This window comes from Genypterus blacodes, unplaced genomic scaffold (genome assembly GCF_046128005.1).
Source record: "Genypterus blacodes isolate CSIRO-AG114 ecotype Tasmania unplaced genomic scaffold, CSIRO-AGI_Gbla_v1 ptg000143l_1, whole genome shotgun sequence".
NCBI classification, from domain to species: Eukaryota; Metazoa; Chordata; class Actinopteri; order Ophidiiformes; family Ophidiidae; genus Genypterus; species Genypterus blacodes.
In genome coordinates this window covers 1525656-1535000 of record NW_027466945.1, presented here as the reverse complement: position 1 = coordinate 1535000, position 9345 = coordinate 1525656, and the positions used below count along the sequence as shown (strand labels likewise).

At 46.7% G+C, this 9345-nt stretch overlaps 1 protein-coding gene across 2 annotated transcripts in view; it reads left to right on the top strand.

The window, feature by feature from the left end:
- LOC143012224 (inositol-trisphosphate 3-kinase A-like) overlaps positions 1-9269 on the top strand; it is a 20050-nt gene extending 10781 nt beyond the window's left edge. For both annotated transcript variants that reach the window (XM_076165261.1, XM_076165260.1), the window contains exons 6-12: positions 3622-3721; positions 4035-4072; positions 4184-4359; positions 4460-4664; positions 6766-6867; positions 7053-7124; positions 7422-9269. In XM_076165261.1, the coding sequence (XP_076021376.1) occupies positions 3622-3721; positions 4035-4072; positions 4184-4359; positions 4460-4664; positions 6766-6867; positions 7053-7124; positions 7422-7634 (906 nt within the window). In that variant the 3' untranslated portion in view covers positions 7635-9269. The remainder of the gene's footprint in view (positions 1-3621; positions 3722-4034; positions 4073-4183; positions 4360-4459; positions 4665-6765; positions 6868-7052; positions 7125-7421) is intronic.
- The last annotated feature ends 76 nt before the right edge of the window (positions 9270-9345 follow it).

Genomic DNA, 9345 nt, shown 5'->3' with positions numbered 1-9345 from the left:
CCTTAGCTTACGTTTCCTCTCTCTCTCTCTCTCTCTCTCTCTCTCTCTCTCTCTCTCTCTCAGTGGAAACTTTGCTCTTTTTCCTGCCCTCTCCTGTCATCTAGCTGGTCTGGGCGCAGAGATACGACCATCACAGAGGCCACTGAAGAGCAATGAGCAGGAGGAAGATGAGAGAGTGAGAGAGAGAGAGAGAGGGAGAGAGACGTGGCGTGTTGTGTGGACAGAGGGTGTGTGTGTGCGTGTTAAACAAACACTCAGATATCCAGAAATGAACCTCATTAATGCGAATAGAACCAGTTTGAGTTGAAGATAATTGGTTGAGCTGCTCTAATAAAGAGCAGCATGACGATTGGCTCCACTGTGTGAGTTTGGCCCCAGGGCTCAGAGGTTGAGGAGTTATTTCCTGGTGTCTGGTGATTGACTGTAAGTAAAATAATGCATCAACAGAGAGGAAAACTCAGCGTGGCCACCATGAAGCAAACACCGCTGCTGCCTGTTTAAGGCTCTGTATTAATGAGATGAGATGATTGAAGACAGCAGCTAATGTCTCTGGGTGAGGAACAGAGCGTCTCCAGGTCTTCAGCCCTGCAGAGGAAGCTGCCAGAGCACCAAGCTCTTTATTCAAACACACACTCAGGGTCAACGGTCACGCTGTGCTGCTTTGTAAACTTGTGAGTTATGAGGTAGGAACTGATTCTATAACTGGAGGGAAGAAAGACTGTCAGAGAGTCAGAGAGTCAGAGAGTCAGAGAGTCAGAGAGTCCAGGGGTCCGCTGAGAGGGAATAAAGAAACAAACACTGCTTCCTTTTTCTGGAGAAAACACAAAGCTGCCAGACAAAACAAATGACATCTGAGGGCAAATGTGAGTGAGAACCTGAAGCTCCAGTGATCCCCTTGGGGCCTCCTTGCCTGCAAATGACACAGTACTCTTCTTCTGGGCTTTAAACACTCCTACACATGTTCTCACAACGATCCATACGGTGTCAGATGTGTGTGTTTGACTTTTCATTCATCGATATTCAAAGATAACAAACAGCTTTTTGGTCAAGCTCCACATCTGCATCCCTGCAGCAGCTGGCACACACACAGAGTGGTACATGTGTGTATGAATATGATTTATTTACTTGTACCACTATGTACTGTGTACACCCATACACACACACCCACACACACACACACACAAAGCTATCTTATGACCTCTGCAGACATTTGCATGGCCAGATTGTGTGTGTCCTCTGTTTTGACAATCAAATGATGAGGAATTCTTTACTCCTGCACACTCTCTCACACACACACACACACACACACACTTGCACGTGTCCCTTGCGGGGCGCAGTAGGAGCCTTTGAGCCAGCAGTGGAAGTGTGTGTTTAAAGGTAACTTTAGGCGTGTTGAAGGAGCCGCTCGGTCGGTCGCTCTGTGCGTCGGTCGTCATGTGGACCATATGGTTGTATTCGATGTGGAGTGTTGTGGTGTCAGTCGGGGCGATCTTCATCATCAGTACCATCCGCCTCCTCGCCAGCCACCCGACGAAGGTTTGTCCCCTCCGCTGCTCGCGGCTCGTTAGTTTGACATCTCTCTGTCACAGTTTGCTTGATTCACTGTCACTGGAGGGCTTTAATATCTGAAATTAGCTCTTGTTTAGTTTAGTTTGACAGCTGGTGGATTTTATTGAGCTATAATAACGCTGCTTTTGTCCTCCTCATCCTCTCCTCTTCCTCTCCACTCCTCTGATTGCTTTTTAATGTCTTCAGCTCTTAATCTACACACACATTGTGACAAGGTCTGCAATTTCTCACAGCTTGAGTTTGACCAGTCTCTCTCTCCCTCTCCCTCTCTCCGTCTCGCTCCCTCTCTCTCTCCCTCTCTCTCTCTCTTTTTCTCCCACTCTCTTTCTCCATCTCACTGTCTTGCCCCCCCGCCCCGCCCCCCACCCCTCACACACACACACACACACACACACACACACTAGCTGTTGGTGGGCAGCCTGGTAGAGTGAGTGAGAGCAGGCTCTGTCTCCTTCCTGAGCTTTAGCCTGACACTCTCACTCTCTTCACAGACGCACGTTGGTGTGAAATGACGGAGGGGGGAAAGCGTTCGGTTTAATCTCATCGTCCGCAAACTTTAAAGCACATTTACATTTATATTTACATTAACATTACATGTGTAATGGTTTTCAGGTAAATTACAGCCAAACTAGGTCACAGAGTTTGCTTCTGTGTTCACTTCCCACAAATTGCGATTCGAGGGAACACGTGGAAAAGCTTGTAAACATGCGGACGGAGGTGGATGTGGAAATGTTTCTGTTTTTCCACACCATGTTTACCCAACACACACACACACACACACACACACACATACACTACTCTACCCTGTCACAAAAATGTGTCTTAGAATGTAGATTTAGGAAGACCTGAGGTCGAGGCTCGCTTCTCTGAGAACCATTTTATCGGACCTTCCTGGATTGGTTTGTTTCCACTATGTGGTGTGTGTGTGTGTGTGTGTGTGTGTGTGTTAACCATAAATAGTCATGTTATCAGCTGATTAATTTTCACCATGTTCACATTATGTGGCTATATACTTTATCTCCTTCTATGGTCCTCCTCTCCTCTCCTCTCCTCTCCTCTCCTCTCCTCTCCTCTCCTCTCCTCTCCTCTCCTCTCCTCTCCTCTCCTCTCCTCTCTTCTCCCCTCTCGCCCCCTCCCCTCTCCTCTCCTTTCCTTTCCTCCCCTTTCCTCCTGACCAGACTGGAGTTAATCGTGTCTTTGTCCTGTGTAGTTAAATATGGATGTAACCATAGAAGGAGAGAAGCTTTCCATCATGATGTCACAGGGAGAACTGGACTCACATCAGGCCGCTGTCACTAATGTTTGTGTGTTCTAAACAGTGTCTGTGTCTATGAATGAGTGTGTGCGTACGTGTGTGTATGTGTATGTGTGTGTGTGTGTGCGTGCGCGTGTGTATGTGTGTCTGTCACAGGAACCCCATGGTTCAGTGACTCCTTGCTAGTCACAGGGGTAGCCTTTGGAGAAAGACTGTGTGTGTCTGTGTGTGTGTGTGTGTTTACACGTTACCAGGGGAAACCCCGGCTTGTTCCCTCTGAATTAAATTAAAAATGTTCTAATACGGCCAAAGACAGAGAGGGAGACAGAGGGAGATGAAAGAGAATGAGGCTGGGGTCAGGGATACCCCCACTGTGTCTGTGTGTGTGTGTGTGTGTGTGTGTCTGTGTGTGTGCGTGCGTGTGTGCGCGTGTGCGTGTGTGCGTGCGTGCGTGCGTTAAAGACTTGTTTTGCTCATGTCCATTTAAAGGAGCAGTAAAATCACTCTGGAGCTTCAGAGGGAAATAAACAGCTCATGTGTTTCTTGTGAGATGTTAAATCTGACTGCACTGTGCGCACACACACACACACACACACACACACACACACATGATCGGTTTCACCTTTATAGTGCCCAAGTGTCCACAACAAAACAACACTTTAAAGACAGTGAACTTCAGATCAAGAACCTTTACTCCCTTATGCCAAATGTTTTGTGTAAAATAATAGTGTTTCTGTGTGTGTGTGTGTGTGTGTGTGTGTGTGTGTGTGTGTGTGTGTGTGTGTGCGTGTGTGTAGCACAAGTCATGGAAGAAGATAAAGAACATGGTCCACTGGTCACCGTTTGTCATGTCCTTCAAAAAGAAATATCCATGGATTCAACTGGCAGGGCATGCAGGTACACACACACACACACACACACACACACACACATGCGCACACACACCGGCACACACACATACACGCAAATTCACACACACCTGCACACACATGCGCACACACACATTCACACATACACACACACACACAACTCTACACTGAACTTTAGTATATAAGTGATGTCACTCATGAGTTTGATGTTTGCTTTTTATTTCAGCCTCTAAATTGATTCTGACTTTAGTATTTTCCTAAAATCCTGTTTATCCTCTCACATAAACACACCGACCTGACTGCTCTCCTCAGTGTTGACCCATGTGTGTGTTTCTTCACAGGGAGCTTCAAGGCCGGAGCCAATGGACGCATCTTAAAAGTAAACACACACTTCATCATCATCATCGTCTCTTTCATCCTCTGTTGTAAGTTTGAGTGTTTGATAGTAAGTTGCCGTGGGTAACGATGATCGTTGCCGATGTCCCCACAGAAACACTGTGAAAGCGAGCAGCGCTGTCTGTCCCTTCTGATGAGGGACGTGCTGCGTCAGTACGTCCCCGGTTACCATGGCGACGTGGAGAAGGACGGGCAGAAGTACAACCAGATGGAGGATCTGCTGGCCGACTTTGACTGCCCGTGTGTGATGGACTGCAAGATGGGAGTGAGGTGAGGATCGCTCACACGTCTCTCTGATGATGTGTCGCTGTCACTTCCTGCCGCCATCATCACTCTCGCTCTCTCCCTCTCTCTCCCTCCCTCACTTTAGGACCTACCTCGAAGAAGAGTTGGCCAAGGCCCGTAAAAAGCCTTCAATGAGGCCCGACATGTTTCAGAAAATGGTGGAGATCGACCCCAACGCGCCCACGACAGACGAAAGCGAGCATGAAGCGGTGACCAAACCCAGATACATGCAGTGGAGGGAGACCATCAGCTCCACGGCAACGCTTGGCTTCAGGATAGAGGGGATCAAGGTGTGTGTGTGTGTGTGTGTGTGCGCGCACCCTTCCTTCCCTTCTTTCTTTAACGTTCGTGTGTGTGTGTGTGTGTCTGAGTTTGTGTGCGTGTGTGTGTGTGTGTGTGTCCTTCAAGGGGGCCCACAGTCTAACTTCCTGTTTTGAATGGCAACTTCCTCTGAAGTACAGTATGAAGGACTCTTTGCCATGTACTCATGTGTTCCTTTGTCCTACATGAGGCCTGTGTGTGGCAGCTCTATAAGCGTCGGCATCTGGCACTGACACTGACACTGTATGCGCCGGACACACGCACACACACTCACACACACACTCACACACACACACACACACACACACACACACACACACACACACACAAATTTGTCTCACTCTGTCTCTGTCTTTATTTGTAGCCATGGCTATATAAGGACACTGAGGGTCTCCAATGGTCTGTTACCATGACAGTGAGGGCTATCCCCAGAAACAGAGGAGTGTGTGTGTGTGTGTGTGTGTGAGAGAGAGGGAGAGGCGGAATATAAGGATGTTGATTATATAAGATGTGTGTGTGTGTGTGTGTGTGAGAGGGAGGGAGGGAGAGGAAGAATATAAGGATGTAGATTATATAAGATGTGTGTGTGTGTGTGTGACAGAGAGAGTTGTGAACATTTGCTCGTGTTTTGATTGAATGTTTGCTTAAATCTGAAGGCATTTGCTGTATAGATAATGTAAACCTTACTTGTGAATGTAGGCGTGGGATTCAGGTGTGTGTGTGTGTGTGTGAGAGGGCCAAGCTGTGCTATGAACCATAGAGGGAGCGTAGTTCCGTCTCTAAATAGTTCCTTGTTGCCTGGCAGCCACAGCACCACGAGGTCCAGACCATTTATTAGAATCTGAGCAGCAAACGTATCGATGATGAGAAAGTAACTATTGATGAGTCATGACTCAGACACACTCAATCAGATTACTCACTGGTGGATGAGGAAAGTAATCACATTAACCTGCCACACATCTCCTTCCTTCTTCCCTCCTCTTCCTCTCTCCTCTGCCTCCATGTTGGCCTGCTATCTGCACAGACTGCGATCATCAGGAGCTTCACCTTCTATTAACAAATCTGTGTAAATGGAGTCTTTCCTCATAATATTGGGGTTCAGCAGGTTCCGGGTTCGATAAAGGGGACGAACACGTTACCACGTCTCCCGTAGTTACACTGCCGTAGATTGTAGATGAAGTGCGTCTGTGTTAGTGATGAAAGTGTCTCTTCAAAGCGTCCAGCCGCCCCCTGTTTGTACTTTCCTGTCCTTCACTCCCACAAACACAAAACAATACAGAGGCTGCTGCTGCTGCTGCTGCTCGCCGCCTCCTGACTGAAGAAAGAGCAGCGAGCCCAGGCAGAGCAGCTCCACACACACACTGACTGAACATCTAAGAGCAAAATGAACTGATGTGCTGTTACAAGTGTGTGTGTGTGCGTATTGATTAGGAGTGATTGATCCTTTTGATCTTACGGTGGCTCCTGATGTCATTTGCTCATATCAACGCTCCTCTATCATCACTTTTCTCTCTACCGTTAGCTTGGTTGAACATAAACGTGTGTGTGGGCTCTAACTTTGACTCAAACCTTCTTCTCCTCCCTGATGATGATGATGATGGTGGATGTGGAGCAGGAAGGTTCAGGAGGCTTTATTTAGACAGAGAAATATGTTTGTGTCTGTTCCTGGTAGAGAAATGGGAGTGAAAGGCTCCGCCCTGCTCTAAAAGCTAAAGCTCTAAATATAGAGCTTTAACTTTTCCTTCCTTCCCTCTGCTATTGTTCTCTCTCTCTCTTTACTTCCCCCCGCTGCTCTGTTTTTCTTCATCATCCTCTTCTTCCTCCTCCTTCCTTTCCTCCTTTCCGTCTTTACCCCTGCTCCTCCTCCTCCTCCTCCCTTCATGTCCTGGAATTTTGTTGTATTAGGACATAAAGTTGATGTCACATCCTACAGCTCCTTAAACTGATAGATTCTCATTGTGTAAACTCTCATAAGTGTTCAAGTTATATCCTCTCTCCTCTCTCTTCTCTCCTCTCTCCTCTCTCCTCTCTCCTCTCTCCTCTACCCCTCTCCTCTCCTCTCCTCTCTAGAAAGAGGACGGGACGGTGAACAGGGACTTTAAGAAGACAAAGACGAGAGATCAAGTTATTGTAGCCTTCCAAGACTTTGTCAAAGGAAATAAGGATGTACTGGTAAGTGTGTGTGTGTGTTTGTGTGTGTGTGTGTGTGTGTGTGTTAACACTGGCTGTGTTACTGTAACATCGACCCATCTACTAAGATATGACATCACCGTGCACGCATTCCTCTGTAATTGCAGAGGATTACGGGTTACCTTGCTTGAGTGAACACAGTGTAAACGCTTGTGTTTGTTTTCCAGAGATGCTATCTGTCCAGGCTGGAGGACATCAGAGACACGCTGGAGATCTCCCCGTTCTTCAAAACCCACGAGGTAATCAAGTGCGATGTCACTGTTTTCATGACAGAGCGTGAAACGTTGTTGAACCTAAAACAGGAAGTGCGAACGTGGCTTTGAAGGACAAGACGCCCATGTACTTTGATGTACATTAGATCGACACGCTGAGCTTGTGGCGTAAACATAAGCTCCAATTCAGGAATTGAAACCGTGGTGTCACCGTGGTGTCACATGCACACACACACAGACACACACGTTTAAAGAAAGAGAGAGTCCTTCTTCTTCTTCTTTTTCTGTTATGTCTCTCACCCTCTGCCTTGTGTTCCCCCGCAGGTCATCGGCAGCTCCTTGTTATTCGTTCACGACAGCCGGGGGCGGGCCAAAGTCTGGATGATCGACTTTGGGAAGACCACGCCTCTTCCTGAAGGGGAGGAGCTAACTCACCGGGCGTCGTGGATGGAGGGGAACCGGGAGGACGGCTACCTCTCCGGCCTGGACAGCTTGGTGGACATCATCTTTTCCATGTTGGCCTCCGACATGTCTTGAATGCGGACCTACAGGATTCATCAGAAACGTTTGGACACACTTCATCCACCCGCTCTTCATCTCTACCCGGTAGACCACTTCAGACCGAAAATCTTCAAACTCAAAGAACATTAAGAAACAGAAAACGGGAGATTGGAAAACACGAAGGTTTTGAAACACATAATTGACCAAATAGCAGATGATTTGGGAGAAACACAACTGTCACTCACGTTCAACAAGTGTGCTTCTTTGTAGATATGACAGACTGGTAGAGCGACGCTCCACAGATGGGACGAGATTTCATCATCTTCAGGTCGTTTGTGTACGAACGAGGTCGCTGGCGGCGTTTTTAGTGAGCTGGAGCATCTTGTAGACGTCTGTAGTTCCTTTGATGGACACACACACCATCTCCAGAATGCTCCAACGTACATTAAAGAAAGCCAGCCACCTGATTCAGACATGAATGACCTGAAAATCATGAAATCCTGTCAAATCTGTGGAGCATCGCTTTGCTCTCACCTCCACTTATTCCACGTTTTGCTCTGAAAGTGACCCGAGCTCCTTTTTCCAGCTCCTGACCCGTCGAAAAACAACTCGGCCGTGAACTTTCCCCTCTTTCAGAAACACTTATTTAACTTTCCACTAGTAGAGAATTGTACAGTTTAGCCAGTTTTTACTTTTGACTTTATCTCTTAGTGCAGACGTCATCCGAGGTGTGTGTGTGTGTTTTACAGTGGACGATGTTTCTAACCGATCCACGCTCAGAGCCACGGACAGACTTTACATACAGTAGATCAGCCGCCATGTTCGCCAGCTGATTGATCCACGCTGTATTTATTTGATGGAGGGCGTTGTTACATATTTGCAGTACTTCCCCCTGCCGTCACATTATTCTCTAGGTTACAAAACTCTCTGGAACACTTACCGCCATGAACAATGTCGGAGAACGACGACTACCTATTTAAGCTAAACGGTGCCTTGACCTTACAAAGCCAAGTCCTACAAGTGAACATACCTTCTTAGTTTCTAATGTCGGGATCGATTTCTCTCCAAGTTTTGGTGTTTAGTCTTAAATGGTTGCATGTTTATTATCTTCATAGAGTTCTTAAATCCTAGTTCATTCCGTTTTTTTATTTCTAACACCAATTTCCTTTTGTTTCCTTCGTTGGATACTGTGACATTTTGAATTCTGGTCTTGTTTTGAGTCGCTGGGCTTTTGTCACGGTGCCATTAAACGTCAGTGTTTCTATATTAATGTCAAACTAACAGAAGCAGGCAGCAAGCTGGCGTTGACTAAATACTCATATTCATAACAAAGAGCTATTTAATGTTCATGAAATACCCAAATTAAGACTTTTTGATGGGTAAATGGCGAGGAAATGCAAGTGTACGTTATCCTACCATACATTCAAAATGCCATGGTATTCATTTGGATGGTGTGTTTGCAGTGACAGTAGATGGAGAAAGACGTCGGTTGACTGATTGTAATTCCATGCAGTGCCTTGCTGAGTAAGACCAACCATTGGCTTAGCTTTTGATTACGCTCCCCAATGTGCACTCACTGTGTGTAAGTAGGTATCCTTTTATTTTGGAACCCCGTTTTTATTTATTTGCATTGTTCCTTTAAACAAAGAGTGTATGTGTTGAAAGAAGAAACCCTGGTTCTCTGTGTGATTTTTGTGTGATCGATCGATCCGTCTAGCATTCCTGCGTCGATTGTTTGTGCCTAGCT